The sequence below is a fragment of the Prunus dulcis genome, unplaced genomic scaffold (assembly GCF_902201215.1).
Source record: "Prunus dulcis unplaced genomic scaffold, ALMONDv2, whole genome shotgun sequence".
NCBI lineage: Eukaryota > Viridiplantae > Streptophyta > Magnoliopsida > Rosales > Rosaceae > Prunus > Prunus dulcis.
In genome coordinates, this window is record NW_023010049.1 from 41,098 (window position 1) to 68,929 (window position 27,832).

Here is a 27,832-nt window from a genome sequence, read left to right on the forward strand (position 1 = left end):
TGTTGGAGGTCTGAGGCTACTGATCAAACATTATTACTGAGTCTTAGGCTTGTGGGGATGTGCTTGATGTGAAGTTGGGTAGGCAGATACATGCGCATATGATTTTTGTTGGCGAGTTTGCGGCGGATTTGTATGTAGGAAACATCATGATTGATATACATGTGAATGTGGTTTTTTGGGATTGTGGGCGCATGGTGTTTGATGAAATGCCTAATAGGGTTGTGGTTTCTTGGATATAGTTAATTGTTGCTTATACTAAGGTTGGGGATATGGGATCAGCTCGGGAATTGTTTGAGGGGGCATGGATGGCAATAATTTCTGGTTATGCCATATTAATTAAAAATAAGATATTAACATACATATAAAGTGTATTAATAGTTATAAAAAGTGTATTAACAGTCATAGAATGTGTATTAACAGTTATGAGAAATGTATTGATATAGAGCTTGGGTTGCGTGATTGATCTGTGTATTAACAGTCACGACGACTCCTTGGATTGCGTGATTGATCGATTTTTCCCGTTATTAATTTTTTTTAGGCTTATGTACTATAGTACCCCCAGAATTCAATCAAATCTCACTTTACCCCCTCAAAGTTAAAGTGGCCCCTCAACCCTCCTTGACCATGATTTTGTATTCCACTTTACCCCTTACCCTTAACGACATTCAAAAAACTGTAAAAAATGTTGACGTGGCAGGGTCATTATGGTAAAAGCAACAACGGTAGCCAATTTTTGAGCGTAGTCAACTTCCTATGTGGCATAGTGGACCCCACATGCTTTTAAAATCCAAATCTAAGCAACTCAGTTTGTAGATTTGTCCAAAAGATGAAGCTTCTTAATCGAAATAACTTGGGGATTAGGGTTTGGAGTGTGTAATCGGAGAGAGAGAGAGACTCAGTTTGTAGATTTGTCCAAAAGATGAAGCTTCTTAATCGAAATAACTTGGGCATTAGGGTTTGGAGTGTGTAATCGGAGAGAGAGAGAGAGAGAGAGTCGAAAATCTAAGGATTGAATATTGCAGAAGAATCAAAGAAAAAGAATCGAAATCTTGGGAGAAGTGAGAATATTAGAGAAATTGAAAAGGACAATGACGGTGCCAAGAGAGAAAGGAGGTTCTCAACTCGAGTACAGTAAGTGGCCCTTCTATTTTGAAATGGAATAGACGAAAGCGAGAGATTTATAGAGTGTGGTCCAAGTTCAAGCTTCTTTATTGTCTGCTTGCTTTGTTAGGTCGGGTACAAAGGTGTCCTCTGGACTACATAAATTTGTTACAAATATATGAGTATGCAAAAGAGCTTGGCTACTAATAAGTCCATAAATTTACACAGTTATGTACTCTTTATACTTAGTTTTTGTAGGAGAATTTGATTTAAAAAAGACTTATTACTTTATTTTCTCAATTTTCTGCTTTCCAGAGCAAGTAATTAGTTTTCAACGGAAATATAACTTTTTGGTGGAGTTTTTGTACAAGACCAGTTAGAGATGAAAGCTAAGATCTTGAAGATGATTGTGGAATTTTTCTAGAATTTTCGGAGCAGCCAATGAGAGTAGTCTTTGAAGTTAAGTCAGCATAAGGTGCAATCCTGTCAAAACTATACTTTTGTGGAAGAATGATTATTTGAAGACTTTTCTGATTTTTCCTCAAGGCGTGCGATATAGACACATCTGAGATCGCCAAATGTTCGGGAGTTCCTTTATTCAATCCTTTTCCTTCCACACCGGGTAAATCCTTAACCCTTCCCCCTCTTACTAAGACTACAGAATGTTCTTGTAAATTATGGCCAAACCGATTTCTCGATTCAATAGAAGCCCAAAGAGGTGAATAGGGTCCCATCTCAAATAACGCGAAATTAAAAAAAAGATTGGTTAGCAGAGTAAGGGGGGTAGGGGGTCGAACTAGAGAGTACATGTGTTGAGCGACCAAGGACGTAATAACCCCCAGGAACAAGTATAAAGAAATATTTTGAATCTTCATCAATCTTCCTAGAAAGATAAGACAAACGCCTAAAATTTACATATATTTTTTTAATTTTCTTGGAAGAGGAATGACCCCAAACGTATTTGCAAAGAAACTGATGTGTTATCCCAATCAAAGTAGGAAGATGAGTCAACTACTTACCCATTTTGAATTTATGTTTTAACTAGGTTTTTCTTTATTTTTGGGATGTTGTAAAAGCTCAGCTAAGGTAAGAATAGACTCGTGGTATTTTATTTAAGCATGAGAAACAACTTCTTTGGGGTCATGCAAAGATTGGGAGAAATTGGAGAGGCTAGAAGAGTACTGCAATCGGCTAAGTTTTATTTTGGAAGAATGATTATTTGAAGACTTTCCTAATTTTTTTTCAAGGCGTGCGATATATGGCTGGAAAGATAAGACAAACATCTATAATTTACATATTTGTTCCTGAATTTATTGGAGGAGGAACGGAACGACCCCAAACATGCATGCAAAGAAACTGACGTGTTATTCCAATCAAAATAGGAAAACGAGTCAATTACTTACCCATTTTGGATTTATGTTTTAATTAGGTTCTTCTTTATTTTTGGGCTATTGTAAAAGCCCAACTAGGGTAGAAATAGACATGTAGTGTTTTATTTAAGCATGAGAAACAACTCCTTTGGGGTCACACAAAGACTAGGAGAAATTTGAGAAGCCAGAAGAGTACCGCAATTGACTAAGTTTTATTTTTTCTTCCTCATGTTTTTGCTTATACCAAATTCTATGATTATGTGTAATTAATTTTCTGTTTCTAAGGCATGATGTAGTCCTAGTGTGATAATTTAGTTTTCTTATTTTACCTATCTATTGATTGCCGTTTGATGTTGGATTCTTAATCACTGTGCTTAATAACTTGGTTGATTATCTTGATGCTTGATCACTGTCTACACTTTCAATTGAGTTAATCGGATGCAAATTAGAGTAAATACCTTAATTTGAGGCTTGCTTCTTGTGATTAGGATTTGTAATTCGCCTAGGGTAAATAACATACTCCTAGGGTTTACATGCTTGTTGGAAGTTTTAACTAATCTTAATGTGTTTCTATGTGTTGATATTTAACCTAAATACCATAGGCGAATTGCATATAGGAATATACGAGTTAGCCTAAATACCATAGGTAATTCATGAAAAAGGAAAACTAAGTGGCGACATCGAATGGTTAGTTAATAAGTAGGTGAATAAGAGGCTAAATCGGATTACTAGTGGTGAATTCATTGTCCTAGTGCGTTTATCAATTTGAATTTCTCATCTTGTGTTTTGTGACTTTCTACTTGTTTTGTCTTTAATTTCGTTGTTAATTAAATCATTTTTTCAAAAACCCCTTTTGTGTTTACGTGAGTATGCTACGTGTTTAATTTCTTGTTTATATAATTAAAGTAGTTCAAGTATTTTGTGAAGTAAATTAGGTTAGACTAGTTGGAAGTTGAACTCAATCCTCGTTGGAATGACCTCATATTTGCCATACTAAATTACGATTGACATTGTGAGTATAATTTGTGTCTAGACTAATCATTATAATCTCTATTTTTCAGGTTGTCTAAAATTCAGAACACATTTTTGGCGCCTTTGTCTGGAATTGTCTTCATCAACTACGATTTAGTTCATATATGTATATTTTATGAGGTTCCGTTGAAAATATAGACGAGAAGAGTGACAAAAATGTTGGGGAACAACAATTAGCGTAAGAGGAAGCAGTGGAACGACCACAACCTGCTCGAGCTATGAAAGAGTACCCCATCCCAACTTTTTCCAACCCTCCATCATGTATTGTAGTACTAGAAGTCAAAGAAAATTCATTTGAACTCAAGTTCGGAATGATTCACTTGTTAACATCTTTCTATGGCAAGTTGAACGAAGATCCTAACATGCATATTTGGAAATTTTTTGACATTTGTGACACCGTCAAGATCCTAAATAATGTCTCTGATGAAGTGGTTAGGCTGAAATTGTTCACGTTGTCATTAAAGGATAGAGCCAAAGCTTGGCTTCACTCACTACTAGCTGAATCCATTAATTCATGGGAGGGATTAGCACAAAAATTTATCCTGAAATTTTTTCCTGCGCATAAATGAATCAGCTGAGAAGAGATATCATGCGTTTTACTCAAGGAGAACAAGAGCCATTCTATGAAGCTTGGGAAAGATTTAGAGAGTTGCTGCAAAAAATGCCCTTATCATGGCATTATTGATTGGATGCAGATGCACTTCTTTTATGAAGGACTTATGGCTGCAAACAAACAAATGGTTGACTTTGTATGTGGAGGTGCATTGATGGAGAAGACACCTCAAGAAGCATTTGATCAATTTGATTTGCTTGCCAATAATAATCAACAATGGGGCAGTGAGCGGACATAGAAGGTAGGAATTCATGAAGTCGACACAAACACTGGGGTTGCTGCTCAAATTTCAAGCCTTGAGAAAAAACTTGAAACTCTTATGCATGATGTTATTCCACCTTCCCCACAGCAAGTTTGCGCCATTTGTTCTGACCTAACTCATCTAATGGAACTTTGTCCATCTACTACGCAAGGTTTTGAGCAAGTTCACCAAGTTAATTCGTTTCAACAACCTTGGAATGATTCATATTTGAACACTTATAAGCTGGATGGTTACATAAGCTGGAGTGGCGTAACCATCCAAATTTTTCATGGAGCAACCAATAACAATAAGCTAGTTCTAGCCATCCCTTCCAGCAGCAAATGCAACCTTCGAGTGAGCCTAAGAAACCGGCGTTGGATGACTTAATTGCTCAGTTTGTACAAACTTCACAACAAAATCAGAATACTATGCAAGCGTCCATCACTAAGTTAGAAACTCAAGTAGGCTAGCTCGTAACTATTGTGCATGAGAGGACGCAAGACACATTCCTAAGCCAACCCGGAATTAATCCTCGAAATGTTGAGCATGTCAAGTCCATTAGAACTCTGAGAAGTGGCAAGTTATATGATAGACGAGAAGAAGCCACGACAAGTGCTGGAAAAGAAAAGGAAGGTACAGAAGAAACTAAAAGACTACTTCCAGCACCTACCCAAGGCAAACTAGGTGATTCCGAAATAACCACTAATGATGATCAAATCGCCCCTATAAAAGAAAGGATTTATGTTCCCCCACTTCAATTTCCAGCAGCCCAACGAGTTCATAAACAAAAGAAAGATCAAATGGATATTTTTGGAGATGTTCAAAAAGGTCCATATCAATATTCCATTGTTGGACACCATCAAACAATTTCCTTCTTATCCAAATTTTTTGAAAGATGCATGTACAACAATAGGAAATTCGCAACGTAAGAGAAAGTGTTGTTAATTGAAGAGTGTAGCGCGGTGTTGCTCAAGAAATTGCCTCCAAAACTTAAGGACTAAGGGAGTTTTACAATTTTGTATATTATTGGTGATGTTCAATTTGATAAAGCATTTTCAGATTTAAGCTCAAGCATTAACCTTATGCCTGTTTTTCCCCCGCTGCATTCAAACAAAATTTCCATCACAATCTCATAATTTATTGTCCAAATTTTGATAAAATAGTAAAAATCCTCTGACTTTGGACACACAAAGAACCTCCGAAGTAGGTTGAACTCTGTACAAGAAGTCTGCAGTTGAGCAAGCCTCCCACAGTAGCAATGAGGTGTAGTAACGGCTAGCTCTTCTCCTCGTGGAGGTTCTTTCCTCATCTTCACACCCTTTAATCGAAGAAAGATGGAATTATTTTTTTTTCTCTAGGTATAGAACCTTAAATCCTTCAAATGGTGGTAAGTAATTTTTCTGGGTTTAGAAACCCTTTTATCGAAGAAGAAGAGAGCTAATTGTTAACTGTGGTCCACTTCACCCTTTCAACTACTTAGATTTGGATTTTAAAAACCTGTGGTGTCCACTATGCCACGTAGGATGCTGACTACGCTCAGCAATTGGCCACTGTGGGTGTTTTTACCATAATGACCCTGTCACGTCAGCATTTTTTACGGTCTTTTGAATGATGTTAATTGTGGGGAAGAAGGGGGAGAGAGGGGGGAGGGCAGAAGGAGGTAAAGTGGAACACAAAACTACGGTCAAGGGGGTTAAGTGGGCTACTTTAACTTTGGGAATAAAGTGACATTTGACTGAAGTTTTAGGGGGTAATAAGCCTTTCTTTTATTTTGGTTTAGGTTTTCTTTTTTAAATGTGGGCTGAGCTTGTTTTAAGTGTTTTGGGATTTTTTTTGTGAGTTTTGGGGTTGGGCTTGTTTTAAGAAAATTGATGGCAATTTTGTAATTTATAGAAAGTTCGAAGCTTCTTTGTTATGTTGTAAGGGGAATGCAAAGGACCCACTAATGTACTAGTTTGGAGTATTTACTTCCTCAGGCAAGGTCCTGGGTTCAAGTCCTAGCATCCGTTTTGTGTGTGTGAGTTTAATATGCTATCACCTCTTTCAATAGGAAAGGTCCAAAAAGGGGAATGCTAGCAACCTTCTCTCAAACCTTCTCTTTTGACCTTCTCCCTTTTTCTAATGACATGTGTCACTTTACTTACACTTAAAACAATGTCATTAATACTTGAGACAAGCTAGCTTTTGTTTTCCTAATTTACCCTTATGTATTGACTTTTATGATTCTTTCAATTTATCCATAATTTTTTTTACAACTTTCTTATCATCTTGTTAAAAATTAAATAAGAAAAAAACGTCAATTTTAAAAATAAAAATAAAAATCAAACTTACAATCAATCCAATTGCCGTAGGATTAGCCTTTTAAGCAAAAAAAAAAATTACTAAAAAAAAAAGCAGGAAACAACCTAAAAATTAGTTCCAGGTGTCGAAAATGGATGAGAGGGTAAAAACAATTCTTGGAACACCTACATCATTCCAACGAATTCAACATCAACATACATCCAAGACCAAGGCATGTTCATACATGTTTGTTTCCACGTGAATTTGAATTTTTCACCACACGCGTGGTTCTTCATCAATATATGATACATCACTTTTAAATTAATTTTTAATAAGGTAGTAAGAAAATTGTAAGAAAATTAAAGGATAAATTGGAGAAAACATGAAAGTTAATATATTTAATAAGGGTAAGTTTGGAAAATAAAAGCTAGCTTGTCTTAAGTATTAATGACATTGTTTTAAGTGTAAAGAAAATGACACATGTCATTAGGAAAAGGGAGAATGTCCAAAAGAGAAGGTTAGATAGAAGGTTGCTAGCATTTCTCATATTGTAAATGGACTTTGGATGTGTTTCGAAAGTACATTTCATATAGATTTTTTTATAATTTGTGCCCATATATTGGGTAATGAAGCTTCCTTTTATATTTATTTTTGTTTTATTTTGTAAACGACCAATTCTAAGCTACCTATTTTTTTATTGGCTGAAATATTATCGTCATATATCACCCACAATCAATGCCGCCCTTGGACAAGGATAGGCAGTGCCACTGCCCTAGGCCCACTATCCAAAGGGGGCAAAATGTTAATTTTTATTATTATGATAAAGTGGTATATTATATTTATTATGTATAGTTTTAATATATTTTTTTTAATAAAAAAGTAACGTGAGGTCTTTCAACTCTTTTAAGCTCTAATTGATTGCAAATTTGGAATTTTTAAGTTTGTTGTTGTGGAGGGGCATTTCTCAAATTCCAAGTTATGTTGTTCTTTGTTTATTATTTGAAAGAAGGGGAGGGCATTTCTTGTATTCACCAAACTGTAGATTGGATTTGGGTTAGCCATCTTTCATCCAGTAGTTAAAGGATGCCAAGCCTTTAAAGAAGCATAAAGTTGAAGTTACACCAATCTTAGCTCAAGTTGTCATCACTATCTTTCATGTATGGCTTTCTTCAAATCATCCTGTTCTAGAGCTAAAACCATAGCGGTCCCAAAATTCAAACATAACTATCATTAAACTAAAACAAACAGCTATTAAGTTTTGGATAAAGAACTTGGTCTAGAACTGAGAATTGACATAGGAACAAGCTACAACAAAGAAAAATCTTGAATTAATTGAATTTATAAATATTGCAATAGACAAGTTAATTGAATCAATTCAAATAAGAAACTAGACAGCTGAAAACAACTCAAAATGGTCCAGCTATGACATGATACTAGTACAGAACACTTGTCACTCGAATTGATTCCATAAATTGACTAATGAAAGACAAATAAATCAAAGAAAATAAACAAGCTGAAAATCTATTGAGAAAAATGCACGCATATTGCATAAATATGAACAACTATTGAAAGCAACGTATCAGAAATTATTGTTTAGGTATCTGAAGGTAAGCCATCTGAGTCTCCTTTTTTATTGGGCAAAGAGATTATCCATAAGATGAAGGCAAACAAACAGTATAGACATGAAGCCAAAAGAAAGGCGGGAAACACTTCCTGCAACCAAACAGCCATGACAAAAAGAAAACAAGATAGACTAGAGAAAGCAAAGAGAACAAAGACAGCTATCTGAGTCTATCCACTAAATACAAAAGAATCGAGTCTGGTTAAACCAAGCTCTTGTAAAAGACATGAGTACCTTGTTTATCTTCATTTGTTCATCTTCCCCAAAAACAAAAAAGGTGAGAATCAGGCATAGGAGGGTGTGATTTTTTTATGGGGTTTGGTATTTATATCATCTACTCAAAAGTCTCACACAATACACCATTTAACGAAATACCTCAAAATCGGTAAGTTTTTTAATACCACCGTACTTTTTCTTATCTTTTAAAAGTCCTAATTGAATACCACAAGACTTGGATTGATTATTTAAAAATTTTAATTGAATACCACCAGATTTTTATTGATTACTTAAAAATCCTAATTGGATACCATTGGACTTTTAAGTTTCAAAATAATCTATTAAAATCCCAACTGAATACACCCCAAATTTCATTAGATTTCCTTGTACTGTTTCTGATTTCAAGTAGCAATGATTCCTGAAAAAACAAAAATCTAAAATCCAGAAAAGAAAAATAAATGATTGAATTGTTACAAGTATTTATCTTGTTTATGCATTAGATTTGAATGTATCAAGCGTGGCCTCTTATATTAGATTTTTATATATTGAAGTTTGAATTGATAAAATTTATTTGTCTTGAATGTTATATTTTTAATTAATTCGAACAAGTAAAATCTAAATTGAAAAATGAGAGTGAGTCTATTACTTAAGTGAAAAAAATAAATTATATATGTTGCACTGATACTCCTAACTGGAGGGGTATACTCATATTTGATACTCCAATGCTCGTATCTGATATGTCGATACTTGTATTCAATATACCGACACTCTCATCAAATTTGTGGATATTTGTATTCGATATATCGATACTCCTACTATCTTCCGATATAGTTAATTTTAAAAACTCCATTTGTAAGGACCCAACCTCTTCTTCTTCATAGAAGCTAGGTCTTCATTTCATTTGAGAGAGAATAACCAGAAAAGAAGAAGGAACAGGAAGAAGGGATTAAAAGCTATCATATCTACCTGTGGTGATAATGATGAATGAAGTTAGAGATTTAAGAAGTGGCTTCTCAATGTTTTAATTTTTTTTTGTTTTTGTTTTTTTTTGTTTTTAATGATTTGAACAATCCTATGAAGACTTGTATTTTGAGTTTTGTTTATGTAGACTTGTATTTTGTGTCTAGTTTTATGTTTTGACTTATGATGGATGATTATAACATGATGCATGCAATTTTAATTTTTGCTATTTATATTATTTTAATCACCGTATCGGTGCTGTATCCATAACCTAGTTTTAGAATTTTGCCATATCATATCGTATCGGCATATCCATACTAGTACCTATACCCGTGCAATATAATTTAAGGACCTATTTTTTTTTTACATTTACCCTACCCTAAAAAATTCTGGAACGGCCTGCTAACAATATTATTCAACTAGTTTGGTGGATCAAAAAATATTTTGATTTGAAACTAATTTAAAGCATTCTAGCAGCATGACACATGATGGAAGTTACTCTATATGGAAATTATTGGTAAAAGAGAAAAAGTGTTGTGGGGTGAGATGGAGAAAATAAGTGTGTGAACTTTAAATTATTGCATAAAGAGAAAAAGTGTTAGGGTTTTTTTTTTTTTTTGAGAAATTCTATGATTGCATTCATAATTCAGCCAAAAAAGTCACTAGCCACAAAAGGCCAATACAAACTAGCCACAAAAGGGCCATTACAATAACGGAGCGGCCTAAAGTGTTAGGGGTTTAGATGGAGAAAATAAGTGTGAACTTTAAATTATTGCAAAAAGAGAAAAAGTGTTAATGAGTGAGATGGAGAAAATAAGTGTGAACTTTAAATTGTACACGTTTCATGTGGTTAAACTTATTTAAATTTTTTTGATGTCTCACGTTTCATGTGGTTAATTATATATATTTTATTTCTTTTTGTTTTTGTTTTTGTTTTGCAGGAGTTGATGACGGTAGATTTACTTGGAAAGCGTCTTGCATTCGAAAATTTTCTTTATGATTCTCATGGAGTTGTTGAGGTGCCCTGTTTAGCTTGTTGAGATTTCTTATGTCTTTTCCCCAAAGAATGGAAAATAAAAATTACTTTCCCATATTTAGTTTGTGTAGAATTGAAAATCAGACTTTATTTAGTTTAAGACATGAAGCTGCAATTTGTACTTTTTAAATAATAAAAAATGATCGTTCACCCACACTCAGTCATTGAATTAATTTAATGGCATGTTTACTAATCTATAATTGTGTTAGGAAGAATTGAATTGAAGATGAGTTGGATTGAGGAGACATATGGATTGAGGGGAGGTAGATTCCAAATTCCTATTGAAGTTGTTTACTAAATTATATGGATTGAGGGGAGTTAGATTCCGGATTCCTATGAAGTTGTTTACTAAATCATATGGAATTGGGATAGGAGTGATACTAATTACTAAAATGTCCTCATTGTTAGGTTAAAGTAGATGACAAATTTGGAATTTATAAAATTGTGTGAGGATATAATGGGTAAAAAAGATGAATTCCTAATGGGTTAGTTCTACAGGAATTAGAATACCACATCCCACCTAAGAATTGAATTCCTCCAAAATCAGGAATTCAATTCCTAATTTTGTGTGGGCGCCATTTACTTTTAATTCCTTGATGTGAAGTAAACGGATGATTCCTCCATTGGTAGAATTCAATTTATAATGAGAATTCTAATTCCTAATTAGTAAACACACCATAAATGTATTCTAATATATTAACACAAGAACTCTCTTAAGATATATCTCGAAGATCTAATATGACTGTTAGTATTGAAGATGATTTCATGGTAATAATACCAAAGTGAGTTGCTGTAAAGGTGTAGTAAGTGACATTTCGAGAGAAGCTTTTGGAGGGTCACACTCACACATATGTATATAAATAAGAATTTATATTCTAGTTAGGGAGCTGATTTTCTCACTCTTCTTTTATTCATTTAAACTCTCTTTATTAGAAATTGTATGTTCTCACTTCTCTTTTGTCTACTTACACTCCTTTTTTTGTTATAATAAAAACTATTAAAAAACAAAAGAGAGTGTAAGTGGACAAAAAAAAAAGTGGAAAACTCACCACCCTCCAGTTATTGCTACGTATTAATTGTAAGTAATCAAAAGCCTAAAATTAGTTGACACTCAAGGGGTCACATGCAGCATATTGATTTAGATCCAGAATATTGCTTCCGATACCAAATGAAGAAGACATACGTCTATCACACTCAGCAAACGCCATACAATAATTTTTTCTCCAGCACGTACAGATTTCTGGGGAAACGAAGTTCTAGAAAAATAATCCTATAGTTTTGTTGGTTAAGAGTATTTATTTATGTATTCGAGGTTCTAGATTCAATTTCTTCATCTTGTATAAAAAAAAAGAAAAAAAAACCATATTTATTTCTTTTTTTGATATATATATATATATACATATATATATATATATCAAATATTTTCCATCCAGCAATTTCAACTAAATAAATGAGTGAAATAATTTAAAAGCAAGTAAATAAGCTAATATTGCATTATTAGTTTCGTCTGTAAGTGTGAGCACCACGTTTTGTTTACAGACTGTACTTGGTGAATGATTGGTAATAATATAATGCAATATTAGCTTATAAAAATGCTTGCACTCTATATAGCTGGCAAATCAGGAAGTACTAAGAAATAAATTTTCCATGTGTTAAAAGAAATGCCACAAAGACATGAGCTAAAATAATGCAATCCCCCCAACATATGATGCTGAAAACGCTGAAAATGAAGCCCATGTCATGTGCATACAAATGAGATTTGCGCTGCAAATTAATTAATGAATTAATTATTACTTGTTATGTGATGCCAAATTAATCAATCATAATTAATAAGTAACACTTTACCATGTGGATGGAAAACCAAATTTGCTAGTCTTAAAGAAAGTTGAGGTTCAAAATTAATTGATAATGGAGAACTAAACTTGGACTGAGTCCCTTAACTTTTTAACGTAGGCGAACATTCTCAACAAACCTTGGTGGGAGAGACAAAAACGTTCACCTCAGTCAGGTAGTATCTACCTCAATTTGAGTATGGATGCTAGAATTAAGTAGCCTACTAGGCAAGGATATTTACTATGTATAGAAAGCATGGGATATGGTAGTTGTCATCCTTTTCCCAAAACAGATGTTTTTTTTTTTGAGCAAATGGGAGATCCTTCAACAAACTCCCATCAGGTGCAACAACCAATCCACGATGGAGTAATTGTAGCATGCATGCATCTAATCTTCCAATACTTAGGAAAAGGAAAATATATAAACAAATGTTATGGCAAATTTGACCCCGCCCTTCCAACCCCCCAACCAAAAAAAAGGAGAAATGTTATTATGACAAATATGAGCAACTTCTGTCAAGAAAATTGGAAAGTTTGTATTGCAAGTGTTCCAAAAAAAAAGAAGCATAATGCTTTTTTCGTTGTTTATTAATGTTGTTCAGTCACAATTTAATACACGTGTTGAAGAATAATTAAAATAAACAATAAATGCATTTTTGAAAAAAGAAAAGAAAAAAAAACAAGTGTTTATTTAAGGTTGAACCACATTAATAAGTAACGTACGTGGTCCAGGACAGGAAGAGCTGATATTTATCTACAAAATAATGACAACCTCAATTTCGACGGTGGTTAATTATATGCTTGGGATTGGGACTTCTTCAAGTTGTATGTATAAATTGATGAAACATCAACATTGGCTGCCCCATCTAGTTGGTCAGATATAAAATACAAAAGTCAAGCCAGAAGCATTCATATTCTACAGTTTAACACTGGTAACAAATCAGGAGGCTACAGTTCTTCCACATCCCCCAAAGAAAAGCCACCTACCATTGAAATATGTTTCTTCCACCGAGATAAAAAAATCATATAAATTCCTAGAGTCGATGAGATCAGAGTTTTCGTCCATGAAAATAATGATAAAGGTTTCTTTCACGTGCTTAAAATCAAAAAGGAAAACGTGTGGTACGTGGTAGTTTTGCATATTGGAAGAGATGGGTTTGCCTTCAAATATGACCATTTCAGTACAAATGGTGCCATGCACAAACCGCTAATCCTTGTACTTTTTTGATATAATTGATATTTTATTTTTCTAATTTAAATTAAGGGAATGAGGATTTGAATTTGGATGCAGCGTAAAAATTCGCTTTAGTCAGCTAATATTTGCCGCCCTTGTAAACTTTATGTAATAGAAAACTATAACTATATACTTGATTTCATTTCGTTTCATATGTATGAGCTAGAGTAGTGCTAAATTTGGTGATGAAAAAAATTGTATTAACCTATATCCAATGGGTTCTTTAATATTAGTAAGTTTCTCTCTTAATTTTTATTTAATTTCCAATTTCAATTGTTATTGTTAGCTTTTTATAATTTAGGGTTTGGGTGTTAAATTTTTGATTTTAATGATGACTCGTTTTTTTTTTTTTTTTTTTTTTGGTTTAATCAATTTACTTGATTTCTGTTTTTATATAGTTTAGTTATCAACATACAAATCGTATACGCAAAATCCTTCATTTGGCGGTCAATTATAATATATCAAGCGCTGCGCAGAGGGCAAATTTGAACATGCGTTTGAGTTTAAGACTATTAATATTGGTTAAGGCAGCTTAATTTCCTTTGATAACAACATTGCATTCCTCACCGTCATTCCAAGATATTTAACAATATTAATATTGCCCCTTTTCTCCTTGACCATATCTACACGAAAAACCCTACTTATCAACGGCTACCTTCCATTCAAAACACGTTTACTGTCCATGGTCCATACCAACTAGCCAACTAGTCATTGAACTTTCCAAATTCCATGCAATTAAGGACTGGCTCTCTCTCTCTCTCTCTCTCTCTCTCTCTCTCTCTCTCTCTCTCTCTCCCCACAAACACACAAAGGAAAATGAGTTCTCTCAACTGGTAGGACTCAGTTGTTAGAAACCACATGTGCTCTGTCAATTGTAGCCCTCATATATAATCACACCACCTCAGCCATTACGATGGCAGCTAGAAATAAGCACGAGCTACTTCCTGAATTCGATCGAATGTTTTTCGTTTTCGAACAAGATTTACAACAGCCAGGATATAAGGAGCATTTGCAGGGGATTTAGGAGGAACAGATATATTGTTGGAGAAGAAGAAGGCAGGGGATTTGATTTGTTATTTGGCTTCTCTCAGAGTTCAGAAACATGGGACTTGCCAGCAACATAGGGAAGTACCAGCTCGGGCGGACCATTGGAGAAGGTACTTTTGCCAAGGTTAAGCTGGCACTGGACAGCACCAATGGCAAGTATGTTGCCATCAAGGTCCTGGATAAGCATATGGTCATGGAAAGCAATCTCAAGAATCAGGCAAAACTCAAAATCAACCTTTTGATTTGATTTGTCCGTCTGTTTGTTTTCTTGGACAAAAAGAAAAACTGAACAAACTTGTTATCCCCAAATTTCAGGTACAGAGAGAAATTAGAACCATGAAGCTTCTAAACCACTCCAACATTGTAAGGATACATGAGGTATATATCTTTAGCAGTTACAAAAGTTTGGTATATACAAATTTTGAGTTCAATGAATTCAGAGATTTTGTTTCGAATTTCGATCATAGGTGATTGGTACAAAGACCAAAATTTACATAGTAATGGAATATGTATCTGGAGGTCAACTCTCAGACAAGATGGTGAGACTCATCTACCCTTCATCTCTGAGCCAACGAGAATTTTTTGGGTAGCTAGCTTTTTCATATGTATAGTAATTTGAATTTCTTTTGTTTTTTTATTTATTTAAAAAAAGTCGTATGCCAAAAGATTTAGTGAAGGAGAGGCAAGAAAGCTTTTTCAGCAATTGATTGATGCAGTGGACTACTGTCACAACAAAGGTGTATATCACAGAGATCTAAAGGTGAGTAAAAACTAAAACACAACCATACGCATCATTTTGCGAAAATTCCCCACAGGGGAGGACCAGGAACTGACAAGGACTATGGCATATTATACAGCCAGAAAACTTGCTTTTGTGCGGTAAGGGGAGCCTGAAGATATCCGATTTTGGACTAAGTGCATTGCGTAAGGTAGAGACAATTTTGCAAATTCCTTATGTTCTTGAGCCATTATTTATTTACAAGTCCTAAAATCTGACAATAAAAATTGGTGCTTTGCTGAAATTCTGATGATCAACAGCCTGGTGACCTGTTGTCAACAAAATGTGGATCTCCAAGTTATGTTGCTCCTGAGGTATGTAGCAAATCAAATTACGTTTTGTGAAGTTGTGCATAGAAAGAAAAATTATCAGCTCAAAATGACTAGCCATTGTAATGTACAAAATTCATACCTGAATTTCACTTCGTTATGTGGTTGATCGCCTTCATTATTCATGAACAGCTGCTTGTCAATAAGGTCTACGACGGAGCAGCTGCAGATGTTTGGTCTTGTGGAGTGATTCTTTTTGAATTACTTGCTGGTAATCTACCATTTGATGACTCTAGCTTGATGAGTTTATATAGAAAGGTATACTTCAAAAGCATCCAATAAGCAAATCCCCATTTCGAATACAAACAAATTACCTGTATCTGAAACTTCTGCCCATGGATAGATTTGCAGAGCAGATTACACATTTCCAAAGTGGTTTACAGAAAGCCAAAAGAAGCTGATCTCCAGAATACTTGATCCAAATCCTGAAACGGTATAGCTCTGCCACATTTGTTCCACGCTTTAAAGCATTTTTCGTTGAATAATGCAAAATTTACCGTGTTGACTGATCATATCTTTCATAGAGTACATTGTCTGATATGCTTCCTTTATCAAAGCAGAGAATAACAATACCAAAGATCATGGAAATTGAATGGTTTCAAAAGGATTATATGCCTTCATGTGGAAACAATAGTGACGATAAAATACATTTAGATGATGTCAATGCTGCTTTTGATTCAACTGAGGTAAGCTCCACCATAATAGCACTAGAGAGGAAATGCTATAATCACACTTTTAATACCAAATGTCATATTTGTGTTAATGTTGTTATTTGTTCCTCGCAGGAGAATGACATGGAGACAAAAATCCCAAAATCCGCAAGTTTTATAAATGCATTCCAATTGATAGCCATGTCAAATGATCTCGATTTGTCAGGTCTTTTCGAGGAAGAGGCAAGTCCGCTATGAAAAGAAATAGATTTGCTATAATATCTATCCTGCTTTTTTTTTTTTTTTTGGGGGCGTATAATGAATATTGTTGAACTGCAATCTTAGTTTAGGATGAAAACAAGCAGAAAACAAGGATTGGATCCAAGCTTACGATTAATGAAACCATAAAGAAAATAGAAGCTGCTGCAATGGATGTGAGCCTTTTGGTAGAAAGAACGAAAAACTTAAGGGTACAGGAAACTTATATTATTGCTTTCTTTTTCTTTCCTGTTTTCAGAGTTCCTGCAAACTAATGATTTATTTTCATCAGATGAAAATGCATGCAAAACAGATTATGAATAGATGCTCTAGATCATATGTTGACATATCAGCAGAGGTGAGTAATTGTCATACATTTGTCTGACTCATATCATATGAATGAAGGATTTTAATTTCAATCTTTTGTATGCTGACGAACTCGAGTGGAAACTGGCAGGTGATTGAAGTTGCTCCGACTAATTGCGTCGTAGAAATATCAAGATCTGCGGGGGAGCTCGGAACATACAGAGAAGTATAATGACCATATCCATGAGCTTGTTTTTGCATTTATAATTTAAAAAATTGTTTACTTACTCAGACAACATTATGTTGAAAATGTTCAGTTCTGTAAGAGTTTATCAAGTCAGCTGAGAGAGGAACCTGCTGTTTCAACACAAATGCAAGATGCTGATGTGGTCAGCATTCAAAGCCAAAGTATCCCAAAAAAAGAAAGGTATTATTCTGCAATGATCACTACAAGTATATAACATGGATTGCTGCAGCTGGCTGACAAACTATTTTTCAATCATTATATGCAGCTCTGAAGAGACAAATTCCAGAAAAATTAAAGACCACCGTGGCTATTCATCGTCTTGAGTAGCTTCTTCTTGATTTTTTTGTTTTTTGTTTTCTCATGACCAAGTTACTGATGGTTCCTAAAGGAAGCTGTAAATGCAGATTAATACGAACCATAAAAAATAAACCTGATTTCTGGAAAGCTTTTTTGCTCGCTGGCCGGAAGAAAAGAAGAGCAGAACGTTTTGATTGCTTTCAATTCTATTGTGTATTAATTTTTATAATTTTTACCTGTTGTACTGCTCAGACAAAATATGTTACCTGAAGATGATAAGAATTAAAATTTACAGGCACCTTGATTTGTTGAAACCAGATTTATATATTTGTCCAAAGATAGATTCATATTCAAGCAAAAACAGCTTTCTTAAACGATCCAAAAGCACTATTCTCTTCTTGTTTACAAAACACGTCACAATCCAAAAGCACTATTTTCCTGCTGTGACGAAGGCAATTTTCGAAGATTTACAAGTTCTAGCCTTGATTTTTTTTTTTTTTTCCAGAGTAGATTTGATTTTTTATCTACAACCTGACTCCATATTCAAGCTCCAAATATACTTTCTTCAACAATCCAAATCAATATAGCTTAAACTAGTTCAGCATAACAGATCATATTTTAAAACCATTATACCCTGTTTTCTCCATGAACTAATTGACCCATTGTATCCCAAACTAACAAATTTATATCATAATCCAAACAACAATACAAATCTTAATACAAGCTATAGTATGAAATTTAAGTGCCATGTTGGTGGTGGTGAGGTTGGGGTTGGGGTGATGTCAGGGATGGGGAATGCTGGTGGTGGTAGCAATGGCAGCTGTAGGGGCAGCGCTATTGGTTCCGGTGGTGGTGTTAAAGGTGGCAGTTATGGTGGTGGTGGGGCTGTTGTGTGGTGGGTGTGGTGACAACAGCGTGTAGGTGGAAAGGTTGTGATGGTGGCATGGCATTACTAGTGGTGGAAGCAAGGGAAAGGTAGTGGCGACGGTGGAGCCAGCAGCAGAGATAAGCGGTGGAGATGGGGTGGCGCTAGTGGTGCTAACTGGCGAGGATGGTTGGTGCCGTCGCAACCACCACAACTGGCACTGGCAAGGGCAGTGGTGATGGCAGCCGTGGCATGCTTATGGTAGTGGTTGCAGTGGATGCCGTCCGTGCTTGTCGTGGCGGTTGTGGTGAATGACTTTTTTAATTAAAAAATTCTCCTACTACATAGAACTCCTATTTCCTCACTAAATTTTAGAAGCAAGTTTAGCAGTGGATAAAGTATGTACAGCTACTTAAAAGTTCAGTACAGTTTCTACTGCTGTAATTGGTTGGTTCTTAAGAAAGGGTACTCGGACCATACGGCCTCAAGGCTTCCAGTCACTGAGTTAATTCCTACTGACGTTAAGAGCATGATTATCTTCACAACTTCCTCAAATGTGGCCAAATTTTTTGTGCCAGATTTTCAAACTGAGAAACCTTTTATCATTCTCAAGTACAACATGAATAACACAGCCAGTGCGCAAGGACTACTTTTTCTAATACAAAGTTTATCAAAATTTCAAGGGCCAAGGAGATCAATTACAAACTACTAATATAAATTGAAGGCTGAAATAATTCTTTAAGAGTACATTTTGGTTACACCGCAAGTTACGTAAATCAACTTTAAAATGAAGTCCAGCACAAAATGAGAGTCATCTATTCCATGGCTTCAATTTAATTACAAAGGGCCAGTATAAGGGTTTGATTACAAAATAAAGGTATTCATGCAGAAACTAACAACTTGGACATGGCTTGCAACAATAATGAGACCTTACATACATCTCTGCATTTACATTTGACAAATATACATCACAATATCAAATATACATCACAGTATCTTCATAGGTGAAAATGTACATGACAAGCTTTAAAATTGATAAATTTAATAAAGCAGCAGTCTAATCCATTGTTGAATCACGTATTGGAAGAAATAAAAAATCAAACTTAAAGAAGACTTAGAGAAGGAAGTAATCTATCATATGGAAAACCACATCTGCACCATCAGAATTCAACCAGTAACTCTTCACCTGTATGGGCACGAGGGAGTAGATATATATAAGAAAAAGAAAACACACAACACCAAATGCTTCTCTATGACAATAAAGTTGTTACTAGTATAGTTCATTAGGAACTTGGACAAGTTCTATGCCTTAAAAGGGGTTAAAATCTAGAAACTAACTTCTACCATATAGCAGTCTGCCTATATATCCGCTCAAAGTTAAAATGCTTCCTTCAGTATTTTGTATAAAACCAAAAATTATCTGTGCACATGCCACCAATTAGTCATAGCCATAGAGCCAACCAAAACTTGCCTGAATGGTATTATGAGCAATATATCGTTGTCGACTTTTTTGAAAGCTGACATCCACACGTTCCCAAGGTATCTGAGTAAGGCCTCTAATCATCTCCTCTATACACAAGAAATGAAAAATACTATTTAAAACTGGAAGTAAACCAGAAAAGAATTTTAATATATAACATAAGACAACCTGAAATCATTGTAAGAAACAGTACTCTGTCCTGAAGTCAATTATAAGGGACAAAGGGAACATGTGTAACAGGCGGTAAAAAGCATGTTGGAAAGGAAAATTAGTATGTATCTGGCACTGCTGCACTCAGGCAACTCTGACTTCAGGCTTTGAAGTGTTGTTTAAGGACAGATGAGTTATGTCATTCTCATTGCATATAAACCCCAAATACAGTAATACAGCAGAGCCTAGAAGAAGGTGACTCGCGCAGACAGCTGACTCCTTTTCATGATCTGGCCTGGCCGACCCAATCATGATATTGAAGGATAGGACCTTTTCTCAAAAAACGAAATACTAAAGTTATAAATGATGAAGAGGTTGTCATTAGTTTCCCCTTCTGTGTCTCCCATGATGACCACTCCTATTTCTCTCCTTGCCCAAATAACCGCTATTCCAGTGTCTATTAACATGATAGTGTGCAGAATGCATGGTTCAACAAGAAGTATCTATGTACGTTAACACAATATAAAGACTACTACAGAATACACCACTGCTGTCCTACTTGCCCATCTGCTAATTGTTTTACCATTTCAAAAAAATGGCCCATGTCTCTGCAAAAGGCCCATTGCTAGGCACACAACTTAAACAGTTTTGTCCTTATTGGGTGGAAAGACATAAACTTAGGACCTAACCAGCCACACAATCTGGCCCAAAGCCCAGGTCCCTGAGTTATTCCAACAGTTAACACAACCAAGCAGATAAAAAGTTTGACAAACCTTCCAAGTCTATTTTTTGGTCTTGAGCACATGAAGAGGCTTTCGTATGAATATCATCAAAAGTTTCTTGCTTGACATATACAATATGCGGATATCTCTCATTGGTTCCAAGGAGATTGGACTGCAAATAAGCAATGAAAAAAAAAGTATTGGAGTGAGTTTGGAACATAACCGATATATAAAACCTGAACAGGTATGACGTGGAAAGGGAAACAAGGAAGCCTTACCTTGGGAAGTTCATCTTGACGCCGGATTGAAGATGTTCTCCACCCAACCATATCTTAAAAATCAGTGAACTTAAACAAGACATTCATGGTTCTAAACATATAAACAATGTATGAGAGATATCAATATTTTCAAAGCAATATAAAGCCGAAAAAGGATACGATCGTAATTTGCATTAGCATATGCCACACGGCGCTTAAATGCACGTAATGCTGATCTGCGCATGCCAGAGAAAAATATTGTATTACCATTGACAAAACTGATTATAATTGAATGTTTATGAAATCAATGAGCATTATGGACATAGTATTACTAACATGAATTTTAGGTCATCAGAGTCATTAACCATTCGAAGAAGAAGAGGAGGTCTGCCATCATCATCATCTGTTAGGAAGAGATGCTTCCCGGATCTCCCAACAATAAAGTGCGCAGTTTGAGAAGCTCTTCTCTCAAGAAAAGGAAGACCACAGAGAAATGGGAGCTGTGGAAACAAAGTTAACAAAACAGAGTTCAAGTTCACAAAACAAATGTGATAATCAATTAGAAATAGAGGTGTATAATAACAGTGCACAAATTCTCTATATTTACTGAGAAGATTCTCTAATATAGAATGGAAGTAACAAATACATTAGGAAACCTTCAACAACCAGCCACTTGTCAACACTACATATTTCAATGCTTATCTAATCAGTTGTCAAACCAAGCATATCCTTCAAATCACAAAACGAATTACTAAAAATCAATAGTAAACATTTGAATGATAAATAAAAATGTAGAAACTTGAGAATTTAAATAGAATATAGAAAATAACTAAACATATAGAAAAAAGAAGGCTCGCTCTGTGTCTCTGTCTCTCACTCTTTCACACATGCGCACACACAGACACTCACACACACACTATGAAAGGACAACAGCTTCCCTAGCCAACACCTTTGTTCTCTCTCTCTCTCTCTCTCTCTCTCTCTCTCTCTCTCTCTCACACACACACACACACACACACACACACACACACACAATGAAAGGACAACAGATTTCTAGCAAACACCTTTGTGTGCATAAATGTTCAATTTTTGTTTATCCATAGCAAACACAACAGTTACTTGATCTACCTGTTTACTTCGACTATGAAAGGACAACATCTTTCTAGCAAACTCCTTTGTGTGCATAAATGTTCAATTTTTCTTTATCCATAGCAAACACATCAGTTATTTGATCTACCTGTTTATTTCCACTATGAAAGGACAAAAGATTTCTAGCAACCACCTTTGTGTGCATAAATGTTCAATTTTTGTTTATCCATAGCAAACACAACAGTTACTTGATCTACCTGTTTATTTCCCCTTGAACCAAGATGTGGTGTTGCGAATGTTATAAAGTTCATTGGTTCCAGTCCAGCAATTGTACCGTGGTGAGGCTTGTCAAGGGATTGTGTCAAATTATTTGTATGCCCTTCAATTAAGCAATTACCATTATGACCTGAGGGTTCAGATTTTGGACAACGTTCGTAGAGCCTCCCGATGGCATACCTTGCAACCAACCCTCCTAAAGAGTGAGCCACAAATGATATTTTCCGCACCTCAGACCTATTTCTGACAACAGCTAACACCTGCATCACATATTATTCTAGAATTCAAGATTTTAATAAAGTTCAAATAAAAACTTTCTAACATTGGTATTTGTCTTTGCAGTTTTCTCATATTGGTGAGTACTATACATGTCAATTTCATTAAAAAAAAAATACCCACTTGAGGATAGTTTCATAAACCAAGGGAGCTACGCTAAAACATGAGGACAAAATATGCTATTTCCAAATACCTCTTCGGCTAGCCTTTCACCCATCATGTCAACACCATCAAATGTCATCATTGAAGAGTTACATTCACTGCCTGCGGGCAAAATACCAAGTCAGAAAAATCATGCATTCTGGATAAGACTGTGATTCCTACACTAAATTTGCAGCAAAGGAGGAACTTGTAGAATTTGATTTTTTTGATTATTAACAGCTTTTATACCGTATTACAGCATCAATAAACAAATATCAGATACAGAAGAGCATCGGCAATTATTATTATTATTTTCAAATGAAAGACAGAAGCCATCTTGCTTTAACTTTGCAAACTATTATCTCGCTTTAAATCAAACTTTGTTCGGATTTCCTGGTTTATACAAGACTATAGATGGGCTAAAACATAACAAGGTTTAAGCAAGACAGATGTCATCCCAGCAAACAAATTCGAAATTCCTCTCCCATCTTGAAACACCAAAGTGTCATCGAGAGGAGCCTCAAGCATTGTCTTCATATTATTTGATTTGAACTTTGTGTTGTAAATTTGTCTCTGCGAATGTTGGCTTGTTTAACTCTAATGGTTCAACTCAACTACACCTTTGATATAGTTTCATAATTGGAGTAATTGGGAGTTGGGGGGATAGGGGTACTCTAAGATGAATTTTCGAGCATGGGCAGTGGAGGCAGGGCCAAGTTGCAGGTGGTTGATGGCCATGCCCAATTCATTGCGAGCCAAAGATAATTCATTTAATTGATTTCATCTTTGATTTATTAATGGAGAATGCTACTTATCCCAACTTACATGTCCCAAGAAAAGGTGCCACACCCTTGCTTAAAAAAGAGAACAATGTGTAAACTCTAAAGTGAGCATACCATGAGTGTGGAAAGGAAACGTTGGGAATTAAAGTTGGGTTGTTTACCATTGTGCCTTATTTGACCTTCACTGACACGTTCAATTCGTTTGAACATTTAGTATAAGGTGGATGGAGGAAACTACTGCCAGATGTATTATGTAGTTCAGATTCAGAACAGACTTGGAAAGAAGGAATAAATGTTTACAAATAGAAAAGAATCTAATATATTTAATTGCTTAGTATATTTGGTGCACATGTAGAGAGGAAATCATAAGTGACAAGAAGCACTCACGGTGCACAATTACTTTATCAGGAAGCTTGTTCACAAACTGTTCTGCAGCATATCTCCAGTCTGAAGCACTGAAATCACAGAAAAATTTCAAATGAGATGCAGCAAAAGCATGCTTAAAAAATGACAAACAGCATGATTAGTCAGGGAAGGACAACATAAGAATTTAGAATATTTACAAAGGAGTATCTTTAATAGAAAGAAGATATATACCGTTTGAAATCACAGATGGGTACAGAAGATAACGCTACAAAAGTAATTTGAAGGATGAGATTCAACCAATTCTTTGTCTGTGCATCCCTTTTGAGGGGCAGGCTTTGAGTTCTACACCATTTTATATAGTTTTTCTTTTTCACAAGGCTCTACTCTATGTTAAAAACAGGTTTACAAAAAATTTGAATACACAAAAATTGAACCATGAAAATCCTACACTGTTGAAAGAGAGAACTGAAGAACCCAAACCATGAACGATTCAATTCATTTAAAAAGATATAGGAGTGACAAATTTATATCAAACTAGACAACCTGATAGAGATGCAGCAACTAGTTTATCCTAAATGCCCAGCGCACACACACAGAGACTATTAAAAATCCCAAAGAGGCAATAGTAAGTTTAGGGGTGTAAGAGCATCCACCGTCCACAATGATGCTCCTTATGTTCTAGTTAAAATTTAGCTAACAACACTAGAAAGCTATTTTAGGAGCTCCTTATAAAAGTTCAACTCCAACCATGCTTCCTAGTTTATGGAATCATAAATGATTTATTTCTTTTTTTAGTTTAGCATAAATGCTCCCTCTTCATATAAAAAATAAATTGTTAGCATTAAATAAATACTTAAAATACCATTAAAGTAAAGAAGCATTTAATTATAGAAGCCACTAGGAGTCCTTTCTCTCTTCTCAAATTTAGGAGCTCCTAGAGGTGTCCCTATTTTAGGAGTTGGATAGGGAGCATGGTTGGAGGTGGGTTTTCTCACTTCCTCCCTAAATTTTATCTAAGGAGGTGGTTTGGGGAGTCCATTGTGGATACTCTAAATGAGCCTATGCAGCACGGATACACGGTGATACGGAAAATCTCTAAAAACTAGGATACAATACGTCATGGATATGACAATTAAAAATATATATTAAAAATTTAATATGTAGTAATATATATAATTAAAAAATATTTTAAATAACATTCATTTCAATCAAACTTTAAAGATTTTAAAAGATCATCCAAAAACTCTAAAAAATTGAAAAACATAGGTCTCAATCAGGATCAAATCTCCTTCATCCTACAGCCAATCAGAGTTTCTGTATATACTTTATGTACAAGTCAACTGTAAACAATATAAAGAGTTGCAATACAATCAAAAAACCCATCACAGGTTATTCTCCAGATTCCTATGCCCATCTAAATTTCTACAGACGTATCTGACCGTGTCCGGCATGCTGGATACACGTATCCGTGTGTCAGAAAACGTATCCATTGTCTCCAATATGTATCCGATGCGTATCGGAGCGTATCGTATCCAATACAGGATACAAAGCTAAACTGGCATATCCGTGCTTCATAGAAATGAGCTAAACCAAGCCAAGTGATGGAGTGTTTAGGCTTGGCTCAACATAAATGTACTCGAGCTTAGCTCAAGCTTGGCTTGAATATTTCTTTCCAAGGTTGAGCTTGGTTTGGTTTGAATGTGGGATGTGCCAAGCTTGAGCTTGTCTTGGCTTCGCTTGGACATAAGCAAAGGATGAGTCTTACTATGAGCCATCCGGCACTCAAGTCGAACTCAAGTGGCCTCGTCGTGATGAAATTTGAACTGCTCACAAGTTTTGCAAATCAAGCATATCAAAGTTAAAGCTTGATTTGTATTTTTTTTAACAAGCTTAATATTTTCCTTGATTTTGGCTCGTCTCTTTCACTGAGTCGAGCTGTCAAAAAACAAGCAGAGCACAATACAAAACCCACGTTTCTATTAGTCTACAGAATAAAGTACTGAAAGCAATCTTAATTATCTTTTAGATTGCTTCATTCCAATGAGGCATACCATTTCCAATTCTACTTTAACAATCACATATATAACTATAATTTTACACATATCTCCACATATACTGAAGAAAAAAAAAAAGTACATTTTATCAACCCACAAATTAAAATGGGAAAGGCGAACCTGCCGATGATTCCATTGACCATAATGACAAGATGTTCAGGCACAGCGCTGCCCTTGGGGTTGGCGGCGAAGACATCCTCGCCGCCGCTGTCGATCTCCACCTTAATCTCCCGGCGGCTAGGGTCCCTGAAGCAGCCTCCGCCGCCTATAATTCGGTTCAGCAACTCCATCCGGGTCGGGTTTACCCACCGCCTACGCTCAGAGGACCGAAACCCTAGGTTGCCGCTGCAGCAGAGGGCCTCGCAAGAGCGGTGCTTTCGGGTCGGGTTGGCAGCGTGGACCGTGGTTGCGGAATGGAGGGGAGAAATGGCCGCGATCATGTGTTTTAGAGAAAGAAAGAGAGAGATTGGGGTATGAAAAAGCGTTGAGTAAAGTATGAGCAGTGAAATGGAAGCTGCTGTCGATGAAAGCAGTGAACGAATGTAGGGCGCGGTTTTTTCTTTTTTTGTTGGTATATTCAGAAATCAAATAAAAAATTATTTAATATTGATCCTTTTTCTATTTTTGTTTTGATTAAATCAGCTTTGCAAATGGTCTGTGCATGTTGTGAAAGATCAATCCAGTAATATAAGCACGTGGTCTTGACCCAAAAAATCATTATATAATCACGTGGTATTATTTTTGGGCATTTCAGTCAATGATGACCCAGCCAAGCGCCTGCTCTGATGCTGCAAGATACACAAATCCCTTAGAGCAACTCCACCTATGAGGACAAAGTCTAAGAGCAACTTCAGCACAAGGAGTTTGGCCCGGGCAACAGGCCCCTTGCAGCCCAAGTGTCCCTCCAGCGCAGCCAAAGCAGCCCGGGCAAGCTGCGGGTCCCACGAGCCCGGGCAGGCCCAAGGGCGAAAATCGACTGGGCTCGAGCCTGAGTTAGGTGACGTCAGCGCACGGTAAGTTTAATATTTTTTACCGTTATCGCGTGTAATACACGCGCTAACGGTAAAAAAATTTGACTTCCGTGCACTGACGTCGTCGTGATGTCAGCGCTGACGTCACCACACGCAGGCTCCAACGGTAACCTGCCACGTGTCAACACCGGGTGGCTCCGATTGGTTTTTTTCCAGAAATCCTACGGTTCTCATTTTTTTGGCCAAAAAAATTTTAAAAAAATCCGAAAAAATTCTGAAATTTTTTTTAAAAAAATACCAAAAAAGTATGTATTTTTTCCCTATAAATACCTAACCATTTTATCTACTTTCAACACCAAATCTTTATACAATTTCTTCTCCATACAATATTTTCTACTCTCCACTCACATTATTCATTTTTCACACCAATTCTCCATACAAACTCATCTCCTTCCAATATTTTTTACTCTCTACTCATATTTTCCACTTTCCACACCAATTCCATACAAACTCTTCTCCTTCCAATATTTTTTACTACCCACTCACATTTTTGTACTACTTTCCATTTGTAGAAAATAAACAAATGGCATCTTCTGTCGAAATCGGAGGCTCGTGGTCAACCCAGGAAGATATTGCGTTGTCCGAGTCTTGGGTGAACGTTAGTCATGACCCTATCACGGGCAATGAGATGAAGTTCCATCATATGTGGAGCAAAATTCATGGAGAATTTTGTCAAAGATCGGGTTCCATTCGGACCGAAATGGCTTTGTCTAGTAGATGGAAACTTCTAAACAAAGAGTTAGGGAAATGGAGAAATGCCTTGACAAAAGCAAGGGAGAACATTCGGAGCGGTCAAAATCTTTCCGATGAGGTAAAATATTTTTAATTGCCATTTTAATCAATTTAATGTAACTTTTTTTTATTGCATATTCTATTTCTTTTTTGTTGCACAATG

General features: G+C 35.6%; 2 protein-coding genes, 1 long non-coding RNA gene and 1 other non-coding gene across 5 annotated transcripts; 1 reads left to right on the top strand and 3 right to left on the bottom strand.

The window, feature by feature from the left end:
* Positions 1–4,074: 4,074 nt before the first annotated feature.
* LOC117612699 lies at positions 4,075–4,182 on the bottom strand. The gene has a single exon (XR_004583521.1). It is a non-coding gene; the product is annotated as a small nucleolar RNA R71 (small nucleolar RNA).
* Positions 4,183–14,311: 10,129 nt separating this feature from the next.
* On the top strand, positions 14,312–17,746 carry LOC117612690 (CBL-interacting serine/threonine-protein kinase 21-like). The gene is made up of 15 exons (XM_034341354.1): positions 14,312–14,800; positions 14,899–14,961; positions 15,051–15,122; positions 15,236–15,343; positions 15,441–15,512; positions 15,622–15,675; positions 15,823–15,948; positions 16,034–16,123; positions 16,251–16,376; positions 16,476–16,583; positions 16,691–16,810; positions 16,891–16,956; positions 17,056–17,130; positions 17,222–17,331; positions 17,417–17,746. The coding sequence occupies exons 1-15, from the start codon at positions 14,639–14,641 to the stop codon at positions 17,472–17,474; spliced, it is 1,410 nt and encodes a 469-aa protein (XP_034197245.1). The 5' UTR covers positions 14,312–14,638; the 3' UTR covers positions 17,475–17,746.
* LOC117612693 lies at positions 15,180–16,256 on the bottom strand. The gene is made up of 3 exons (XR_004583520.1): positions 16,005–16,256; positions 15,773–15,906; positions 15,180–15,670 (listed from the first exon to the last, which is right to left on the bottom strand). It is a non-coding gene; the product is annotated as an uncharacterized LOC117612693 (long non-coding RNA).
* On the bottom strand, positions 17,134–26,465 carry LOC117612691. Of its 2 annotated transcripts, none has more exons than XM_034341356.1 (10): positions 26,027–26,456; positions 23,874–23,941; positions 22,757–22,827; positions 22,269–22,547; positions 21,259–21,422; positions 21,103–21,158; positions 20,944–20,996; positions 20,717–20,837; positions 19,785–19,882; positions 17,134–17,261 (listed from the first exon to the last, which is right to left on the bottom strand). In XM_034341356.1, the coding sequence occupies exons 1-10, from the start codon at positions 26,344–26,346 to the stop codon at positions 17,193–17,195; spliced, it is 1,299 nt and encodes a 432-aa protein (XP_034197247.1). In that variant the 5' UTR covers positions 26,347–26,456; the 3' UTR covers positions 17,134–17,192. The 2 variants fall into 2 exon arrangements, with proteins under 2 accessions (XP_034197247.1, XP_034197246.1); XM_034341355.1 differs by lacking the exon at positions 17,134–17,261 and adding an exon at positions 19,010–19,499 and having other exon boundaries at positions 26,027–26,465.
* Between the last annotated feature and the right edge of the window lie 1,367 nt (positions 26,466–27,832).